Source organism: Opisthorchis viverrini, assembly GCF_000715545.1.
Source record: "Opisthorchis viverrini unplaced genomic scaffold opera_v5_77, whole genome shotgun sequence".
NCBI lineage: Eukaryota > Metazoa > Platyhelminthes > Trematoda > Opisthorchiida > Opisthorchiidae > Opisthorchis > Opisthorchis viverrini.
This window is the reverse complement of record NW_008751733.1, coordinates 648,049-671,427: the sequence shown is the minus strand read 5'-3', so window position 1 is coordinate 671,427 and position 23,379 is coordinate 648,049. Positions and strand designations below refer to the sequence as shown.

The following is a 23,379-nucleotide window of genomic DNA, read 5'->3' as shown; positions in this document are numbered from 1 at the left end:
TGTAGCGAAATACACTCGTTTGCAAATAAATTTGGTTATACGAACGACTCAAGTAGAACATAAAGTTGGCAAAAACTCGGGAACTGCACCTACCTGATGAGCCCCAAGAAGGACGAAACCGGGAGAGGACTGTCGAAAAACTTTCAGCAACCTTCTGAGTAGTACATTACGAATATACTGTTGTGTACTTTTCCTGAGTGGACATGCTAACAGAGGGTGTAGCACACGTAGCATGTCAACGTCTTACTGCAGCCACAGTAGTTGAAATCATCAGTCTGCGTGGTTTGGAATGACGCATTGGTATATCCATTAATTTGACTGTTGGACGGAGCTAAGCTGTTTGGCCAAGAACTGGGAGCACGCGTCCTCCTCGAAGCCACTCGTTTGAAATAAATTTGGTTATACGAACGACTCAAGTAGAACATAAAGTTGGCAAAAACTCGGGAACTGCACCTACCTGATGAGCCCCAAGAAGGACGAAACCGGGAGAGGACTGTCGAAAAACTTTCAGCAACCTTCTGAGTAGTACATTACGAATATACTGTTGTGTACTTTTCCTGAGTGGACATGCTAACAGAGGGTGTAGCACACGTAGCATGTCAACGTCTTACTGCAGCCACAGTAGTTGAAATCATCAGTCTGCGTGGTTTGGAATGACGCATTGGTATATCCATTAATTTGACTGTTGGACGGAGCTAAGCTGTTTGGCCAAGAACTGGGAGCACGCGTCCTCCTCGAAGCAAAATATTCCACTAAATTAACCCAACTGTTTAAGGGACATACGGTTGGGTGGATTGTCAGTCAGTTGGAGATTTTGCTGTCATTTCATGATGAGTGCTCCTCCCTAGGGTGTATGCATCTTCACCAAGAAGATCACTCGCTATAACTGAATGTGTTTTCTTCTCGGGAAATCACATCATTTTCAGTGTCTGATTTTACAACGCAACCGACAAGAACAGTACGTGTGAAAAACTGTCAGAAAAATCTCTCACAACCATCTTAAACCATCTTGTCATACGTCTTGCGGTCCTACAAAGAACTAAGCCTGACATTTCTTCCTGTACTAGTTGAATGCCAGACACAAAAAGTTCACTTTGTTTACTCGCAACTGGTGACTATTAAAAACACTGCTACCCTTCTACTCAGACGAGCATATGAAAGTGGTTGATACAGAACCCAAATGGATAGGTGTTGCACCGTCACTTGAGAAGCATGCACTACCCGCGAAAACAGTTGACTATTCTTGTTTCCTATTAAAACACACTTCAGTTACCGGTGAAAATGACGAAGGACAGCATGTGTCAAGCTCATTGGGTGTTAAACGAGGGGCTCATCACACGATATACTGAAACGCTGGAACAGATGCAAAAACGGTTTTGTCACTTATCCCTTTTAACACAAAATTAAAACGCATTATTCTCTTAAGAAGAAGAGTAAGAACCTGTGAGACGTTCAATCTCATTTACATGAGCACACCTTATTATAGTATGGAGAGATTTCGAATAACGGCCAATGGACAACCTCAATTTTTGTTTTCCGTCTTTAAAAATTTGCAGTTAATCGAGAGAAAAACTTGACCGACCGTAACTGGTGCCTTTTGAATCCTTCAGCTCATGAGCCTATTTGTTCAGAACATTGCACATCACTGATTTCTTGAGTACTGGATCGTTAAAGCAGCTAGTGGTTATAGGCGTGGTCAACCTGGTCTGATTCAGGGCAGACTTTTGTGAAGTTTTCTTCTGCTTCATTAAAAACTAATCCATTTTCAGGTAGAACATAAAGTTGACGAAAACCCGGGGACTGCGCCTACCTGATGAGCACCAAGAAGGGCCAAACCGGTCGTGGGGTGTTGATGGATTTTCAGCAACCTTATGAGTAATACATTACAAAGATATACAATCCATTTTTTTCATCATACAAAGGCACACAAACCCCAGAAATAACTCATAAGAAATTGCTGAGTAACAGAGTTACGCAAGAGGGGTTTGCTACTGTTAGTATTTCTGTGTGACAATTTCTTGGGGTTGTACCGTCCGTATAGGTCAACTTTGTTTCTATTCCACATGTCGCTCCACACATCCAGGTATCTTGAACACAGTGACAGACCGAACCAAGTTGCCTCCATATCTGAGCAAGTCGAGATGGTTTGAGGTAAGCCCTTGGTTTGCAAACTAGCCTCAACATCTCGACTTCTCCTTTCCGGACTTGAACGACCTGGCAGTATCTCAGACCATGCAGTCCTTTAACGCGGCGCAGCAGCTAGGCACCCGGAAGCTCTTACAGCCGAACGATTATTAGTTTTCATTCGAGGTGATAATTTCGCTTACTCATCAAAATCACGCAAGGTCTATAGGCACAAGTGCTTGTTCGAAAAATGTGCTGGCCCAATATTTTTCAAGGGATACACGTGTAATAAATAGTTTCTACTTCCAGGTACAGTGTCACCCGGCCTTGCAGTGATCGCCAGTTGAATTTTGTAGCTTTGTACATTTTTCTAGCAGCAGTAAAACGAGAGGGTACAGAAAAAGGATTGATAAAAAAGACCACAGTGAGTAGATACCTGTTTCAATAGTAGCTATATGCTGAGTACTTTAATGGTAAGTCTTTCGCGAAAGAGTAACTGGGAGTTACTTACTGTGAATAATGAATCATGGGCCCTCTAAACAACCTTTTATCAACATTCCGACGTTTTCTCACTTTAACCAGACTGCGTTGATAATTTCAAAGATACTGCGCCCCAGTTACAGAAGCTTATTTGTATAAGATAACCCTGGAAAGCAGCCATAACTGTTATCTACAGAAATGTCCGTTTATCTCCAGAGCAAATCATGTTTAAGGCGAAGAATATCGTACTACAAGATAAGGTTCAAGATTATTTTCTAGGACGAGCTGGATATGCTCTCCTCATCAACTCTGAAAAAACCTTTCGGTAAACGCCAGGAGGAAATATCCTACATACTTTCATTTTGCACGTCAATGGTGCTAGCAAAGCTAGTTTGAATGATCACACTACTGCCAGATCTGTTTTATCGGGTGGATTTTAGTTTCACCTCTGATCATTAATCACCCACCGGCACTTTATCCAGGGCTGGGATAGTAAACAAATATGCCCCTAGAGATCGGGATCGTTAACGTTATCAACAAAATTGATGAATGTTACCACGCGGGTTGCACTTCACTACTACCGGAAACTACTGAATTAGCATGAGAGTCAGGGATTCCACCAAGGTATGAAAACCGGTTAACATTGGGGTAACCGATCTCTTGCTTTGGTTTCACAAAAGGCAGATGGCATTTCCCGAGCATGTGAGTTCAGCTTTCCGGGCCCCTCAAGGCCCTTATAGAATTAGGTGTTAACTTAAACAAAACATTGGAAATAAAAAACACCCCCTTCCGGTTGAAACACCGTATCTTCAGTGAACAACCCTGGTAATCAAACCAACAGGATTATCAGTAATCTAGAGCGACTCCATCCTTAATCCTGGAGATGTATGTTCAGATTTTATAGCTTCTAAAATTTATAGCCCAGAAACAGGGAGAATATGAAAATCCCCCTTTATCTTTACTTTTCCTTTTCTATTTGCTTATCCACTGAAGACAAACCACCAAGTACCGAAGGAAACAATGGTGTTTATGTACATCTGTCTCTCAACACATGAGCTAGCAACTGCGTGCAGGCAAGTGACTGGTTCCGTCACTGCAAAGTAGCAAAGCCTATCCAGCCGGGGAATCCATTTTTCAGGTAGATCGTCCAAAATCGTAATAGTCTGAAGCACGAAAAACTGAGAAGTTTGGGCAAAATAAATCATTCGCTCTTGTCACGATGAATGTCACTGGAGAAGAAAGTTGCTTGCAGTGGCAAAGACGATCAGACCAGCTGTATACAGCAAATCAACGTGGATTTAACAGTGCAACCTTCAGTGTGGTAAAACTCTCCTATCGTCTATTTGGGACAAGCAACGTCTAGACCGCGCAAATTTGTTGCATTCCCAGAGAAGTCTTCTCTTCTTCTTGTGCAAAGCGACATGAAAATATAACCAATGCATCCGTACGACTCTTAGAGAAATCACTTCTCTCATGTTGTTCTGTCAAGGAAGTACTTCACTGTTCCGGTAAAAAGAATCAGAGTCGTTGTCCTTATTTGATGACTTTGCACAAAGACGTAGAGTTCCAACCTTGTTTCAATTCATAACTTTACCAGGTTGGACCAATGTAGCTCCGCGTGAAGTTGATGTAGCTATTCGTTTTTCTAACTCAACAAAGGAAACTCTATAATTTCTGTGTCTAGTGATCTACAAGGTGCTGCCGTTCATGTGCACCAGAGATTCTGCTGCCACGGGATATCACTCAAGAACCAAGCATAATTTCGATTAATGGGAAGCTGGAGGAGTTTAGCACTCAGCTTCGATTCATTTGAACTCGAAAATCATTCCTGTAAAACAACCTCAGCTCACAAGAAAAACCCCTCAAACACTCGGTTTTGGAAGCCATCTTGTGAGTCAAGATGGAGGATAAAGCCCAGAACATTCGTAAAAGAAGTTAGCGAATATGTATGCATTTGCAAACTAATTTGGTTCTTTCGAGAGACTCACCTGGAACCCAGCTAAATCTCTCGTTTATGATGTTCTCAGGCAACTGAATGTGCTGCACCAGGCCGCCTGAGAACATCACAAACGAGCGATTCAGCTGGGTTTTCAGCAACCTTATGAGTAGTACATTGCAAATATATACATGTATCGCGATATTTCAAATATCGTAGCGACTGGAACATGAGGCGGCCTGGTGCAGCACATTCAGTTGCCTGAGAACATCATAAACGAGAGATTTAGCTGGGTTCCAGGTGAGTCTCTCGAAAGAACCAAATTAGTTTGCAAATGAGTGCATATTCGCTAACTTCTTTTACGAATGTTCTGGGCGTAAAAGAAGATGAACACTACAATTTCCACCCGTGGTTATCAATCGAAGGTTCATTGAACACCACTTCCGGTAAATTGAATAAACACAGTAAATCGATGAGAGATACGCCGTAATTTTTGCATAATAGTAGAATTGCATAGTAGAATTGCCAATCAGTCATCCATCTCTGCCCACTTGAGTGCTGATCTGCGTGAAGATTTGCCTCGAAATTCGTCAGATGCGAAGTGCAGCTGATTCGAAACGATGATGGAACGGGGGAACAACCCATATAGTGACCCACTAAATCGGCATCAGTGACCGCTTCGCTTAGGTCATACAGTTGATAAAGCCTACTAGATTAATTCGCTTTCGAAGAGGCATCATTTGCTATTGTGCGTTTCATCAACTCACTCCGCACACATTAGTAATATTAATACATTTCTTTGGGCATGATAAAATAGAGTTTATCATTTATGGTTATCGACCCACTATCGCTACCTATTTACCACAGTGAGCAGATGTGCTTGCTAAACAAAATTAATAATTCAGTGAGTGGATGGATTCCACCAGTGACAGAAAATTCTGCTTCCATGATATCCAGCTTACTGCCGAGGAGTACACTGAATTCTCACCGCTAATGGAAATGTGTGATGTTGTGTCGTCGTATTTTACTCCAAATGCTCATCATCAACCTCAGCAACAGTATCAACGTTTTTCAGTCTGCTGTCGAACAGCCGGCAGATGTGTCTACGTGTCACCGTGAAGTGAATTGATATTATTGATGACCTCCGACTCCCAGGGACCGGAGATTTCTACATGGATTCTGAATATTGTTACAGAATTCTGGGTGTAAAGGCGACACTCTTATCCCGTTTGAATTTGCACATAAATGCAACTCAAACGCTTTGAACTATGGCAAACTGTCTTTTGAGAAAGAAGCGTCATTCGCCGGGCAAAATGAAAGAAACCTGAAAAATTGCAAACCGTAGTTTATTGATTCACTACCAGGCGCACAGAGATAAATAAAAAACGAATTGCATTGTTGTATCAACATAGATGCACACTAAAAGCATACGCACATACACAGACCGCAAGCAACAAACTATCCCAGACTGATAACATAACGAGGAATTCCACGCTGGCTGTTAGTTTAGATCGAACGCCATGTTTGATATCTGGACGTTCCAATTTGGTGTATCGATAAATTGTCTCACAAACGTTTGTTTGTTGTGAATAAAAGTTTGCGAATTGCACGTGTGCATGAAAACTTATTATTCAAAATTAAAAGGAATGCTTTGCTAGGCGCAATCAAAATGCTTCTGTAGTATAGCATAATTACAGAAAATAAATCACTCACTCACTTATTCATTCAAATTGGCGTGCCCCAAAATTTATCCGTTTCAACTGTACTTAAGAAAACAGATTGTATGCTTCGAGAAATACACTAATTTGCATATCAATTTGGTTTTCACGAGAGACTCAACTGAATCTCTCGCTTATGATATTCTAAAACTGAATGGGTTCAAGGTTGACGGAAACTCGGGGACTGCGCCTAGCTGATGAGTCCCAAGAAAAGCGAAACCGGTCGTGAGCTGTCGAAGAGTTTTCAGCAACCTTGTAAGTAGTTTCCTTCATGAAGATTGTAAGCTTCTTTGTTCACTACGGAACTGATATGATGCTGATACTGTGTTTCGTTCTGAATACTTTTAGTGTTTATTTAGACTGGATTAACCTTCATCAGGTTCGTATAACCACAAACAAGGTTAAAAGATGAACTGCTGATTTGGATCTGAACAGACGACTTTCTTTTTGTTTTCCAGTCATGTAATATGGTTGTGGGTGTGGAATCAGCCGTCGTTATAGTCACCGTAGAGTGTAACGTACGGGCGACATATATGGATGCACTAAGTTGGGATCTATGGCCTCACTCTGAGAAACCCATGACCGAACCGCACATTTTTGATGACTTTCGCATGGCTGCGATTTCTAGTGCTATCTGAACTGTGACTATGATGACTGGCTAGAATAGTTTGCTTTAAACTGACTCTGCGGTTCTCCGACGTTATACTTCCCTCATAAATCCAAAAGGCTGATGCGCGATAGTTGGAAAACTACGCTAGCATCTTACTGAAATAAAACTAAGATAGTATAATCTATTCACTTAAACGTTTTACACAAATACGCAGTATGTCTTCAAAGAAATTCGGTATTTCTTAGTGCCCGTTGTGGTTATCAGTACCGCACTTTAGGATCTACTCCTTTCTGCTGCATTAATCCACGTGATCTACCTTCCGACGACACTTCTATTGCCTATAGATACCGTTCTCATAAAAACCAACCCTCTGTCCACCAAAAGAGCTAACTTTTCAAACCATTCTGAAACAGTGTATTCTCGTTTACTTCCGAGCAATCGTTGACATATATGTTTTTCAGCTAAGACATTTGTGGTGAGTGGAGGTGTTAGTTACCTAGCTCCATTCACATTGTCACAAGCCACCACTTGTTGTAACGGCTGATCTCAAAGGGCAACGCTAAAACTCTCGTTTTCATTTATTCCACCCAGGGTAAAGATACCAAAATGTCTAGACTGACATTGAATGGCAACTCACTATTGTTCTGCATTAAGAATGATAATGAAGCAATAAAGTTGTGTGCGTGGAAGCAATATCCTGGAAAACAGACTACATCGTTGCGTAACTCCTTTGAGCTGACTGTCACCATTTCCGGTCATCAGATCTCATGTCTAATTTTAGCATTTTGACTTTGACGTTTAAGGCAAACTCAACTGGAAATCCTCCAAAACACTGCATTATAATGTCCGTCTTACTTACCTGATGGCATTCAAACTCCCGACTTTCCAGATAGGAGTTTGACATAAAATATTTATGGTCTGGTTAACCATTAACTGACGATGCTTCCCTTCATCGGAATCACCGCTCTATCGTATCATCAAGTTCTGACTGACTCCTCGTTTCTTATTTATTTTACTTTCTGAAAGCCTGTGGTTTACAATCCACTTGAAGTTCATGCACTCAGAATGCTCCTAATAATGCTAAAGTAGTTATATGGTACTCCTGGTGTAGAATAGAAAGCTCCAGATTTATCAAGAAAGCCTCCTATGGCAATAAAATTTCAAGGTCTTTTCACCAGGCGTAGACGTCTGTTCACTAGCTCCATGAGCTGCCTTTGCTACGAGGTGGCGATTTAATTGTAGAAATCATATTCGTCAACAAACGCATTGTACTCTGCAGGAAACGTGGTGACAAAACTAAGATGGCCAAGAACGACGGTTTGCTTGGGTAAGATGGCTGAAACCTTCGGAAATCCATAAGCAATGGCTGCGTATAAAGACCAGTAACAAGACTGGTTAAGATGGCGTATTATTGGATTTTAACTGACGAAAAAAGCGGGTGAAATCAAGCCAGTATTGTAGTGAATCTGTGAGCATTCTGGTACTTAGGAATGCCTGAGGAAAGCTTTGGAACCGTTCCAGTTTTGTTGCATTATAAAAGCTCGAATTTTTAGTGCGATTTAAAAACTACTGACCAATCACAAAAATGTAGACAGTTCCTCTCGTTTAACGGAGCGTTGCATAATTTTACAGCTGCAAGTTTTTCCCTTTAATCTAAGAATTAAGGGATGAGAAGAAATTTGCATAAAACAGAATTTCGCTTTTCTCTCCAAAGCACACTACTTATAATGCTGCTGGAAGCATTTCAGCAGATCACTACCGACTTCGCCTTTCTTGAAGTTCCTCAGAATACTACTTTTGAGTATGAGCATGTTGATACCCGATTAAAACGTAGTAATAAGTCTTTCCCACAAATCGTAAATAGAAGATCACGCGTGGTGAGCTGTCCTGTGGCCTACGAAATTTTAACTATTTCCGAAAAATTAAAAGCCGATCACCAGGATCCACAATGTGAGATATCTGTCGAATTTGACCAAACGCTGCTTTTGTTGAGACTACTTTGTTCTTTTACTTTATGAAATACCTGGTCGGTTGTTTTACTTAAGTGATTCAGGTAGTTCATTTGAATCACACATAATTGTGTGGTTCAAATGAACTACCTGAACGAGAACTGAATAGGTAGATCATACTTCAGCTCTCTTATCAGTCACCCGCCGTCGGTTCACTCGAAATCTTTTTGGAGTGTGTGAAAAAGTGGCATTTTTGTGCATCTGCAGTTCACATCTGACCCAGATGTTACAATGCCGACATCACAGCCACGTTGAGCGTGTCCTTTTGCACCACATACTCGTTCAATCCCACTGTTTGCAATGACATGCTAGCTTGCAGTGACACACGCTTGACTGCCTCTTGGCCCCAGCGACTAGCACACAGCGTCCGCAAACAATGACGTATCGTGCCATGTAATTTTGAAACTTCACCTCTTGACAAAAGATGTGAAGTTGTTTCAGGATATAACGACTTAAGAATCCCCAATGTTTGTAAAAAAAAATGGTCAACTAAAATGAATTTCTGGAAGACTGGTGGGGAACAAATGCACAGAATAAGCCACGAACTTCAAAGTTAGTACCGTCATTGTAAAGAAATTCTTTGATTTTAAAGCGAGGCTAGGGGACGCACGAGATCACTTGGTTATTATGACGATAAATAAATCGTGCAATACCTCTTACGAAAGTGGTGTTCGATCAGATGGCCGTTGATCTGTTCGCCGAGCTTGGAAATTGGTTTGTAAACGTTTCGTCCCCAGTCGAGGAGACGTCGTCAGCGCGCAGTTGAGCGCGCCATCTGATCAACCACCAGTCAACACACTTCAGCTACCAATACAAAATCCCACTTACCCGAAGCATCATCCCCGATCATATCAGTTATGATCCGCACTGTAACAGGCGTGGATGTTTTGTGTTGTCCGTTCAAGCCACTGTTTGGGTTTTCCCGCTTAGGGTTAGTTATCAACCCTATGTCGCCCACAGAGGACGAAAACGGTACTCTATTGTGGGTCACATAGCACAGTTGTGGGTCTAGGACTGAGTCTGTGTGGCTCACCGTCGCACCTATTGCATTGTTTCTAAGCGGAGATGCCACGTTAGATCGAGTGTGGAAATCCGTTTGCACATTTTCACCGGACGCGTTACCGGTGGGTGAGTTTTGATCTCTTTTAAAATAATTGCCACGCGAAGAGTAATTTGCGCTTCTTTTCTTCTCCGCCTGTTTGGTTGATACCAATTCAATTACTTTATCTGTTCTTTCAGTTTCCAGTTGCTGTTGATCAGCTGAGAAATGAGCAGAACCTGGATGGAAGACGCTGGTGACGTTGGTTGATGTAACCAGATCGGCGCCAAATACACTTCTGGGAGGGGCGACCAATGGTTTTTGAGGTGAGCCAGGTGGCTGATCATCTTCCACCAGTTCTATGACTGCTCTTTTAAATCCGGACAAGAGACGCGAAACTGGAGAGGTAAAATATCCGGTCATAGCATCCTCTTTCTAGCCTTATACTAGTCTAAGATATGGATCCACATTGTAGAGGAAAGCCTCCAGATCAGTGACTGTCCACGATTGCACACCCAACACACGTCCATGCATCGCGTCGACAAAAGTGACTTGCAAACCGGCTGCGCAACCGATGGCTGTGCCTGTCTGTTGAACTGTGTGTCTGCCTCTCACCACAAGCATCTAAGACCGTTTGCACTTGGACCAACAAGTTTTCTCCGTTGCGCAGCCGGGACCAGCGTGTGCGAAGTGTATGACTTTTCAGCTACCATCACCCCAGAAACTGCCAGATATGGTAATGAATGCTTGAATGTCACGTAAAGCATCATCTTTGGGCACGTGTACTGAATGATCCCCAGGAGCATTGTGCTCCAATCAACCCGCACGTGGCCGCATTAAGCAAAGCTCCATTTCTTCAAAAACCTATCAGACAAACTGGTTTGGTAATCAGCGAAAACGCACAGACTTTTTTAGTGCTGGACATTCGGAGACTTTTAACACATGCGGTTTCTGTGCTAAGTTTAACGGGAGGAATCCCGCAGGAAGTATATTCCTTGTACGTTATTTAGTTCTTCCATCAAGGGTTCAGAAAACACTGCCTGATTTAGGCTACCACAAACCATCTGCTGCAAAAGTCTGGCAATTTACAGACAAATGCTACCAAGTCTGTGATAAACTCAACTAAATAAAATGGAGTGGAAGGTGTAGGGATGCGAATTAGATGAATTGTTACAAGTGACAGTCACACCTCGAGTCTAGTTCCTAGGATCAGGAGATTCTCTGAATTATCGTCCAGTTAGGTTCACGCTGTTTTGCCTGCGCATAAATCTTGGTTACAAAGGGCACACTATGGACCACGAAATATATGAAAACACGGGAGCGCAAAGTCCGCAAAGAAACCACCCACCTCCGTGGAAAATTTTGGAACTCATGCACTTATAAAACTGATCATTCTAACAGAATATAGTTTCAACCAGATTTCGGTGTTCGCGCTAGTGAAAACTAATCCACCCAAGAATCCAGCCAAGTGACCAAAACTGTCTCTTCAAAATCAGCTTAGAAATGTTCTTGTGGTAAGCATTAGGAGTTTTATTCTACCTCTCTCAGATGTATTAAATCCTCGGTTACCCACAAGAAGCTACCATATCATATATTTGGGCAGTAGTGAGTAACCGTTTGTAAAATTCCATTGTTTTAGAAAATCACCGAGCAAGGAGTAGCTAGGTGTGGAATCTGAACGGACACCGAAGTGATTTTAACTATAATGAGTCCTAAGATGGATTATTTATACACTAGCAAACTAAGGGCGAAACACTTTGACGTTTATTTCGACTACAATGAGAAACAATGAGATGGGATCGAAAGGAGAAACCAAGGATTGGGTCAGCGAAATTTTTGGAACCTTGCCTTGCAAGTATAGCTGCTTGGACGCTACTGGCTATGTGACGGAAAAGTGTGTGATGTGACAAGGACTAGCAGTCAGAAAACACTGGGAATACGGTAAACGATAGAGAGTTACTTCGCCAGCATATGCCAGACAGCTATAAGGAACCAAAGAGATTACCACAGCCAGCTACTGACTCTAGCGACAACGGGAACAAGTTTTAATCAGAATGCAGTCAAAATGGTACAGGTGTCGTATTTTGTCCACGTGAATGAGGGCACTGTAAACTGTGGTCACAACAAAGTTGATACGATCACTTGTCAAAGAGAATAACCCGGTGAAAATTGTCACAAATGCACTTTTTACTGCGCAACGATTTTGCAAGTATGGACTGCAAATGAAAGAATGGACATGCCCAAGTTTGTTAACTGCTCAGTTGTGTAACGTGAAATCTATCAACAAGGAAATGTTGGAATGCGATCTATCACTTCTCTACACACATGGGTCAAAGCGCCAGGTAGGCACAGTCAAACGACCGATGCTTACCGCATACTAATTGAGCAAATCGGGACAACTGCATCTAGTTAAGATTAGAGACACCGTCCTCAACGTAAGGAAAAAAATCATCAGTTACCAATAACATCAGTTTGTATGGTATTTTTGTCCATATCCGCCTACTACAAACTTTAAAGTCTTCGCAACCTCGGTATCTGTACAGAAATGTTGTTAAACTATTATAAAAGGCATCAACAACCCAATAGTTTTGGTTGCATTCTTTGGTATTCCTATTCTTTTTTTGGTTTTGTCATGGTGATGCCCAATCAAATTCGCAACCATTAAGTTTGGATGAAACGGAGAGCATATGCATTTTATGTAGTGATGAACATCTAAATCTTCCTAAACACTCCACCAAAAAAGAACATTTCGCTGAAAAAGCTGGTCCGTGTATTGTGATAAGATGTGACCTGAAGTAAGATCTTTTGATAGAGAGTCCTCTAGCCCTCACTAGCTCAGAGACACGGATCCGTCTTCGAAAAAGAACTGGAACTAGTGTCGGTGCCGAATGCATGTCTAATTAATGGTGTATCAACTAAGTCTACTCCCAAAATCGCAAGTTTTCAGAACACAATTTTTTTTATTTTTCAGAGAGCTGTCCTCGCTAGGAAAACTACGTGATATAGAAAGTGGTCTACTCTGGGCAGACTGTGAACAGAATTACGGCCATGTTGAACAAACGCAACTGGGCGTTTTGGGGCTGCTTTCTGTAAGGTAAGCTTTGTTGCGAAGTGGGCGTATTACTGTACTGCAGGTCGTCAAACACAATGACTTAAATTTGCAAAATATACGAACGTATAAATGTAATACACTACTCAAAAGCTTGCCAATTTTGCGCAACTTGGGTTCAAGTAGAACATAAGTTTTTGGAAACTCGGGGACTGCGCCCATCGAACCCCAAGAAGGGCGAAACGGGTCTTGTGTTGTCAAAGTGTTTTCAAATATCAATATGACTAGTGTATTATATCTGTGCGTGTATCGCGAGATCTCCAATATCGTACCAAATGAAACATGAGGTGGCCTGATACAGCACATTTGGTTACCTAAAATAATCATGAAAGAAAGATTCAGCTCGGTTCTAGGTAAGTCTCCCACAAAAGCAACTTGGTTTGCAAATGAATGTATTACACTTACGCATATTCATTTGGGTTGTTTTAGTTTTTCCCGAATAAATATTCTTTAGAATGCCGGGGCAACAAATTTATGGCACAGGCGGACCCTTATGTGAACATTCCTTCCAAGAAAAAAAGGTGTTTCTGGGTCTTTTTGGATAGGAGATGTAGTGTGATGCGTTTTTTCAACAAACGAATTCCGCTAGCTGGAATGACTTGTTTACTGCTTACCGTGGTAAGCAAGGGTTCGGGTGATTAGGAATCGTAATTTAAACTATACCCAGCTATCGGAGCTTGATGAGGAGTAACCTGGTCCATATCTAACCTGAAACAATACGGCCGAAGTGTCGATAGGTTGACGTAGTCTATGTCAAGTATAATTTGAATCTGTTGCACAAAAGTTCATTCAGATACAGCAAGCTTTTCAAGCAGCTTTGACGATTTCGATTTTGGTTTGCAAATCTAAAGGTTTGTTCGGCGACAATGAAGAGAAAATAGTACTGTTTTCTTATTAGCTACGGCCACCATTAGTGGACAACCGAAGAATCAAAGCTGGTCTACACATGGAAGGTCGAAGTATATGACACCTTTTCCTAGATCCGGGAAATGGGTCGCTTACTATGATGAGAAATACAGACACTGGAGGTCAATTTACTGAGCGGTGGGAACCCGACCAAGTTGGACTCACGCTGATGCAGGTCACATGGTTGAATGAATCACTTTGAGAAGCTAATCTTATGACGTAGTGTGCCAGATTGCTCAAGGTTTGATCATGATGACAATACCGGTTTCTTTAATTTCAACCGGAGTAATCCCTCGGCCAGCCATCAGTGATGAACGCAGTCCTCATGAATTTGCCAATACCACGTGCGGAATGTCGTGTTTATTATCTAAAACCAATGTTTTTATCCGGCAGCCTCGAATAAACTCGTCTTTTTATGACTGGGTCAAGATAGTGCAGCCTGGCACATGTGTTAACGGTCGAGTTTACGATGCTGGGGTGCGCTCAGTATCGTTATACAGGTCAGAATCTTGGTCGATGTGCACTGAAGACGTCAAAACTTCCAGTTTCTGATCACCGATTTCTACCAAGCATTGTCCGAGTCTGGTGTTGGCCCCGGACCAGTTATGCTGAGTTACGTCGAATGGTTTTTGCGGGAAATAAATTACCCACGATAGATGAACTGATCATGTCTCATGGGTTGCGCTGACTTGATCCGTATGCTCCAAATGCCAGTCGACCGACTCCCCCTAAATGCTCTTTTCACACAAGGGGAGGTGAAACAATGACTTAGCAATGAATTATGAAAACCAGTACCAACGAACTCCGCTCCGCTGGTCATTGCCGCCTGCCTGTGTGGGGACCCCTAGATGGAACACATCAGTGGTTAGAGACAATGGTAGACATGGCCCTGTGTGCCCTCAATGACCACAGTGCATTCAGGCTGTTGCCTTCACTGTACAGCTCCTTCTTAATCTAGTCAAGAGAAGTCCACTGACGCCTCAAGATTTAGCTACAGTCTTCAATGCGAAACTACCTACCCACCTCTGCAAATCATCGGTGAACTAAACTGTGATAGCCATAACCCATACACGGCAAGTTCACGGTTTTTACAGCTATAGACGACGATGATGACATGTGTCTGGACACGCTATATCACATGCGCCCTTGTAAGCCGTATGGTGCTGTTACATCGCTGCTGCAAAAATTTTTACTCTTCTAATTGTGGAATTACAGGTGTAACAATTGTTTGAACTCAACAGCCATTCCTTATGATTGAATCACTTTTCTGGTGATCCTCGAGATGACATATGTGGAACAGAAACCTCGCAAACATAGTATTCTTTTGTGCTGCTCTAGTGATGACAAACACAGTGTGATTAAGTGAAATTATCATTGTTTTCAGAGGCCTAGAGGGTAAGGCGATTATTACTTCATTAATTAATTAGTTAATCAAGAGTGGCTAATGAACTAGGTCTCGCAAATCAGACATTTTGGACAGCACGTGACGCAATGAAACTATTCAATTTGTGTTTGATGGCAGATACGGTGTTTTTCTACCTTTATTGTTCAAAGTTAATGGAACCGCCCACTCAGTCAATCACGAATTAAATTCACCAATTCTAGAACATAACTCAAGTTATTCTTTAGGCCTCAAGGTGTTGCTGTTGTTTTGGTGTAACTGTTGTAGCTAACCGTACGCCTACGGTTCAACGCTGCGGATTCCTAAAACTACTCAGTTTGGCTTTAACCGAATTTCTTCGCGAAATTTGTCTGATATTATATGAAGTTAAATTTATTGTGTATTCTGAGGCAACAATATTTTGGCTATCTGCTTACTTTATGCGCTACTCGACTTCCACTGTTTGCCAGTCAGTGGTCAACTGAACATCCCAAGCCCCTAAGCGAATCCGTTGCTAGAAACCACTACCTGTACAAACTACAAGTCACAGCATCCCACTCACTTGCTCAATGCAGTGTTACTCATGTTATGAACATGCATTGTTTTGTTCCCCACGAATGGGCTTCGACTCTAACATGCAACATGTGCGACGTAGCAAGGCCTCTAGTCATTGACAATGCTGTATTAAGGTCAACTCATGTCCCACTACCTCGGCTTTTGCTGTGTTGTTCTGTCAATGGGGGAAAATGTCGATTCCGAGTAAGCAAAGTTCCCCTTAAAATTAACATAAACTGGGCTATATGCTTTCTGCGCTCCGATCCAGTCTTTAGAAGTTGTCTTGGACTCGGTTCGTTCCTCAAAGGGGAAATAAGAGCCTCACATACCCGTGTTTAGATTTTGGATTCACACTTTTTCTGTCACTACTGGTCTTAACAAGCCTGTGTTAGACTGGATTATACTGACCAGACAGTCACGTGAACCAAAATTGTGGGCTGATTGCAATCATTCGCTGTTTTGAATCCCGCCCATAATCTTCCGTTCATGTAAAGGTTGCTATCAGGCGAAACGATGACCGAGGGTCTTTTCAGATATAGGCAGAGCTGTAATTCGAAATTTCGCGTCTAACATTTTAGGCGTTGCCAACTGCATTCCAGGATCATGTAAAGTGCCTGTGTATGGCATTTAGACTACGCCAGCGTTTCCCATTTTCCACGGACCTCGGCAAGTTTTCAGGCATTACACAATTAGAGATGCACGAAAAATGGCATTATTTACGTGGTTTTTTTCATTCAGCACGTGAGCCATAAGTGACGCACCGTTGCCCATTGAATTTATCTTGTCAACCTAAGCATTTATAAGTTGTCCAAATTCATTCCTCTGTTGCCGGCTTCGGTGGAAGTGCGGTTGTGGTCTCGAAAAGCCAGCCATCATCAGATCCACCAAAGTATTCTGATTCAAGGTCTTGTTTCTACTGTTCTCTCATACCCAGTTGAAATGTGTGACACCCAGATCAGGCAACTAGTGTCGCCAACGGCCGGTTTGTGCGCCCACTTGTCAACCAGTCAACCTATACTTAAACACGTGACCGACTGGCCAGTGTGACCTACTGGTAGAAACTCACTAGGTCTAACGAGAATCCATGTGAGTGCCTTGGGCGTTAAAAGATTCACTCACATCTTCTTGGACTGGAAATCAGTGAACAGTTCAAATTCATGCCCAATATTTCTTCGGCGCTGATGAAAACACAAACACTAGTATCAATCTACTGATGGTTGAAGGCATTTAGATGTTCAGGTGAACGTTTCCTAATTTTTGGTATCGAAATTAATTAGCTAGTTACACCAGTACACAAAAGGTAATTAGTTTAAGTTAATTTTTTCTCCCATTTTTTTCGATGAAGCTAGGTCATTAAACACCAGATGGCACAACTGAAAAAATCATGTGGTTTTCCCCTTTTTCAAAATCAAGACATGGAGCAACCACACAGAATTCCGCCGTCTAACACATTTTACCTGGTAATTTTAAACCTTTGGTAATATCGTTTCGCTTTCGAAGTTGCCTGATGCGAGATGAGTGTAAGTCAAACATCCCATTAAATCGTACATTTTCACTGTTCTGTGCTGATTTATGCTGTTATGGCTTGCGGGTTAGGAAAGCCTGAAGACGAAAAATAAACGAGACATAAATCTGTCTTTGCAATGTGCGCCAGTTTTATCGACTATTAATACAATAGGCCAAAATAGTGGAGGATAAGTCGTTGAAACAAACAGACATTCGGGAAAATTCACCTGATTCCGCGCATGAACCTATATCTTAACAGATATTAATGTTCTCGTATTCATTAGAATAACCCAAACTGTTCATCGGCGATATAAGGAAATGTAGAGTTGCCACTAAACTTGATGACAGCTCAGTCTGTTTCTCATAAACCCAGTATACTGCTCCATGTAGCTGAGTGCCCTGGAAAGACCAACTGAATGACTTGGCTGAAAGTAGTCTTTTTTGAGAAGTAATCCATTCTCGCACGAGTTTTGAGCGGATCAACAACAGTTATTGTAGTTATGCCCTTTCATCTAACAAGTGCAGGGTATCCTTGGATTGGTTGGTCCCACACATTCAGTGTTGTTGCGTCTTTGGCTAATTGATTGACATTTGGGAGGTTGGTCTGCGTAACAGTGTTGCTGAATTCGATGCGAGCGCACAAGCTTGAGCGCTTCAGTCATAGTATACTGACGGTAATGCTCGCGGGGTGAAGTCAGCCACTCAGTTTTGGGTTTGCACCGTCTATACCTGAGGATTTTAGCTGCCGTACTCAAGAGCCGAGCTAGATGTGTTTTTTTTTAAAAGAACGCGATCCACAGTATCTCTTCACGGTTTAAAACTACTGACTGGAGATTTACGATGACGCTATCCTATTCCACGTCCCATCTTAGTCAGTATACTTTGTTCACTAACAATTAGATTAAAGCCAGGTTCAGACGCTATTTCACTGTCCAAGTATTTACCTCAGACTTTTTGACTGCCGCATGTTATGTTTTACCTAATAAATGATGTTAATGTGTGTATTCTTTAGTCTTCTGATCTATACAGATCCCATAGTTAAGCTCTTCGCCTGCATGGACTTTAGTTTTCACAGTTCTCTTCAAAGATATTTGACCAGAGAGGACTTAAATATCCGTATGAATTCAAAAGGTACCTGGAGGAGAGTTTACACTTGTTTTTAAGTTACTTAATTCATGACAATACAATGCTCATCACTAGATGTTTGGGAAGAAAGAAAATTCATCAACCTATTTGCTTGCCTCAAGCAGTGTGACATACTTATTAGATCTAGGAAGGAGAGAAAGTCCCAGTTGATCTGACCCTTCGAGAAGCCTAATTTCCGAGAAAATCTCGGTTTTACTCGTGGGGTACTGCTTTTCCATGTAAACAGCACTGGAGACTGTGCATTGCTTGTTGGTTATGTTTATAATTAGCGGGATTAAATAAAAGGTGACATTTTTAGCTAACCTTGTGAACTGAGTGTTGATGCAAGTGATTCATCTGCGTTCCAAGCACCCAAACGATCCCGTTCGACGCTTATTCGGTCCAACTGGGGCTTCCGAGCCTCAAGTTCTGTAAGAAATTGCTAGAGGATGGAAAATACACAGTGCATAAGTATCGACATTTCTGACCAAAAAAACAGATCAAATGTTGTCCCGTGTCTTCAGCTGTAAATTATAATGGGTAGTGTTTTCACGGAAATTGTGGAGAAGGCTTATTACTGAGCCGAAAATGTCAGGAACCTCGCGGAAATGTCCGTAAACTCAGTTCGGCGAAGTCCTATAAGAAGAATCTCGAAGAATATCGCAACTCGTCTTCAGGAGCCTTAGGTGTTCGCAGTATCCACGTAATGCATCCAGAGTTTCTTTATTTTCTGTTAAACATGGAGTGTCAACCTAAGGACACTTACTGAACACTCATTAAGCACCGCTTTTGTCTCCCTCAAAATTATGCCGGATCGGACTTTTACTAACCTGGTGTAAACGAGTTTGTTCAGTTCCATAAACCTCGTATCCACGGAAACCCAATTCACCCTGAATATCATATGCATCTGATTGTATACGAGGCCGAGTTCACATAACACTACCGAAGAAACGGAATCAGATCTGGACTGATATAAATGAATAGTTCACCTCATTCATGTTCTGAATCTGAAGCGATATCTGAAGCATCTTGTCAATAAATAGCGTTCGACTAGGTTGCCTAATGTGTAATTTACTACGCAACCGAACTTAGATTTTGGTACGCTTATGAGAAACACATTGAATGCTAAATCCATTATGGCCATCGTCGGCAGAAACTTCAACCTCCGGTTAAACAATTTTCAATTGAAACGAATGGACAGCTGCTCATGCCACACGACAATCCCATTATTTCGTCATCCACCGGCAACAATTTGCAGTAAGAATTTCTACGAAATAAGAATAGCTTTCATAAAAAGGAACGCACAAACTTCACGCGCTTTTTTATTGCTCGAGGATCCTTGCAGGCCACGAACCTCCACAACTTACAGCCACATATTATCCATGGAGTTACAGTTACTAGATCATCGCTATTCATGGCGTAGTAGAAAGGCGCTATGTGGACTTCGAATTGTATTCTTGATCAAGTAAGGATACACCTCATTTATGTAACACCCAGCGACCAGGTGTGATTCGCCAACCTCCGAGATGCATCAACCTTGATGATGATTACACACTCGCAGTTCACCGTCAGCATCGATATTTCGTCAGCATACTAACATGGCAAAGAGTAGGAGTGATTCCACACCATATTTAGTCTCACCCAGTCAGATCACGTGATATAATCAGATCAAGGCCACAAGGCGATCACTACTGGAAATTAGTTGTTTACTGTCATTAAATCTTGGTCCAGCAGATGATTTCAATCCAGATTCATGACCCTTGATCTATGTAGACTTCAACGGAACAGTGCTGCAAGCTGTCAGTGGTCCGATAGTTTATTTAGCTAGTCCTCGATTTCCAGCGTGAATCCAAAAAGTTACTATCCACAATTTCAAGATTTGAAGACAAATGCAATTGTATTCCACTGTTTCTATATGACGGTTGAACTGGACTTGAAATGAGGCGGAACTTCTCTGTTAATAAAATCTAATCCTGCCTAAAGACTTTTCATACAGGAGCAAAGCTTATTGGGATGCTTTTACACACGAATGGTCATCTTTTGGCCTATCCATACACAGTTTGTGTCCTTAGCCTCATGTACTTGCAGTGGTCTTCCATAAAGAGAGTTTATTCAGTTAGTTGTGCTTTGTGTCCCGTATTATTTTCACCAAAATAATTGCATCAGACAGAAGGAATGGTGAAACGCGGCGAACGGTGATAGAAGTGGGTAAATTCACTATTAGAAACCCACTGCTTTAACTACAGTCGACAAAGGACGTATAATCAGATAACCTGCACGGGAAGTTTTATATAGATTCAATTACAATGGCCCATTTGCCATGGGCCATGGACCATGACGTTGGGAAAAAAGAAGCTTAATGTTCAATTTGTGCCAATTTTTCCAACAGAGTAGTAAGCAATATACATATGCACAGCAGCTGCTGGTGAGCAACTGGTCGCTTTTTTGAGTTTCCGGAAAATGGTTTCAATACAGAATATAGATGGTGCATGTGTATTTGTGTCTCATCACCGTACAGCGACGGTCGTCCAAAGACGTTGCCATATTTGTCGCTTTCGAACGTCGTGCGGCCGCTCCACCTCACGAGTTTTTAGTACCGACAGGCCAGAAACATTTGCTGAATAGTTTAGCCAGCAGTTAACTACCCATTAATGTTGATCCTGAAGGTTTCTCTTTCTGGCCTATGTGTTGGCTTCTGAAAATTATTGAGCAACTATGAGTGTAAATAGTGTTCTTTTATGGGCTCAGATGCCACATCATGAAATCATGAAACTAGCTTCAATTTGCCCTAGAATCCAGAGTTAAACCCATCAGAAAATGTGTGGAAGTCTCTTTTATGCAACTCCGATCCGTCAAACCCGGACAATCCGGAGAAGCAGAGTCATGTACTGATGGAATTAACGACAGGCACTCATCACACTCAAATGTTAGGAGAGATGGGACGCTAAATCTTAGCGGTGAGATTGTCGAACAAAAGGGGGTCAAGTTGACGTTTGACATACCATTTTTGGAAGTAGCTGACTGGATGCACGCCATGATTCTAACAGGTCATGGAATATCAGGGGAGAATTTCTCAGAGGACTCTGAGATATACGAGAAACCCGCTGAGTTTGTGACACATGAGAAGAGGGGAAGGCAAAAACGGGTAGCCAAATTTATGCCTAAAATGAGATAAATCGAGCGCTTCGAGTAGATTTTGGGGATTTCCATATTGAAGATTCCAGACTTTTGCGAAGAATTCGTACAGCTGATGAAACACGATCACAGTACATTATCAATAGCACAGCGCCGCTTTTATTATCCAAGACCAGAGAGTTTTTAGGAATGTAAGTTTTAGAATGATACATTGTTCACTGCAGCAATAGAGCGACACTTTAACGACTACACATGAGAATGTTGCGATATATGAGTCTCTCCGGCGCACTGATCAGTGCCGCAATGACAATGTCACTTTGATTTGTCAGAAAACCCTCACTATTTAGACAAGCAGACCAGAAACCAGAAACCAGAGAAAATGTAATGAATCTGCTTGAGTGCAGAGTAACTACACGGATGAATCCGTAATTTCTACGTTTCTGTTACATTCCCTTCCACAACAGCATGGGAACGTTCCAGCTTCCCCCGTAAAGAATGACTCGGAGAAGCCCCATTCATGGTAAGGTACGTAGTCATCTACTTGACAAGAACGACTAACACCTTTCAACATGGTTGCTGGCTCCGTGGGCTACTTTGATCAGAATGCTGAATATCGTGTTGTTGACGTGTCACTAAAGGTACCAGTATCTCTTTTTTCTATTCGATTTTGGTTAATCTCTGGGACATTTATGCTATGTGTCATTTGTTACTGTATTTTCACCGAACGCAATGTTCAGTAATTTGTTGTTGCTGACGTTAGTGCACATATTAGGGCTTGAGCGGAACGATAGCACCAACGATTGTCAACAGCATCTTGATTTATTGTTTCAAGTCACTTAGCACGAGGAAGAAATTGGGTAACTGATAAGATATCTTTTGTGAATCCGCAGCCAAACTGTGTGTGATCATGTACAGANAAGACTGCCGAATAAAAGTGGTTTAGGAATTCAGAAAGTTTGTCACATAAATATTTATTTCGGCCATAGGTTAGCGCTATCATTGAACCCAGTGTTCAAAGTTTTATTAGCCCTAACTAGTGTTTGAAATGTTTTGCGTAAGCGAAAAATCACCCACACTGGTGAGTGAGGTTAGGTTTAAGTAAAGTGCCTCGGTTCATTTAAATGAGCTAGAGACAGTAACAAAGTAATGGAATTAGTGCTCACTGCCTATAGTGAGTGCGCTGATGAGACTCCGTAATACACTGGCAATACACTATTATTATGAACAGTGACTACTGCAGGATAAAGCTTCCGAGTAATCAAACACGATCATCTCACTTAATTTGCATGTCGTGTATCTGATTTGAAAAAAATCAGTGATCTGATAAATTGAAAAGAACCCAAAGAGGAACATTTGCCCTGTCTGTCTAAATTACGTCAACAGCTTCTGATCTGAAAACAGATTTAAACGGCATAAGCCAGGGGTACTTTGAAGAATACCTTTTCGGCTGCACAAAACATGCGATAGATGTGTTTGAAAAATGTGGATTCTATCTGGTGGTGCCGCATTCAGTTGAAGTGAATCAGGAGATTTGTGACCGAGGCCAGATGGCTTTCGACCAAACACTCAAGTGGTTGGAGCGCTAATTTGCGGACCGGTTCAAACCCGACCTCTGCCTTTCAATTTCCCCTGCCTGGGCTTGGGCAGCCTGGTAGTATCACAGCCCCCGTGCCTCCTTCGGGTGGTATGGCAGCTAGGCACGGAAAGGGTACTACAGCTGAACAATTTATTTCGATCTGTATATAT

General features: G+C 41.9%; 1 protein-coding gene across 1 annotated transcript in view; it reads right to left on the bottom strand.

The window, feature by feature from the left end:
• Positions 1–23,379, bottom strand: part of T265_04575 (hypothetical protein) — a gene marked incomplete at both ends in the record, with an annotated part of 227,219 nt that overhangs the window by 68,042 nt on the left and 135,798 nt on the right. The window contains 2 exons of the mRNA XM_009169350.1: positions 9,706–10,314; positions 18,823–18,940. Coding sequence (XP_009167614.1) covers positions 9,706–10,314; positions 18,823–18,940 — 727 coding nt within the window. The remainder of the gene's footprint in view (positions 1–9,705; positions 10,315–18,822; positions 18,941–23,379) is intronic.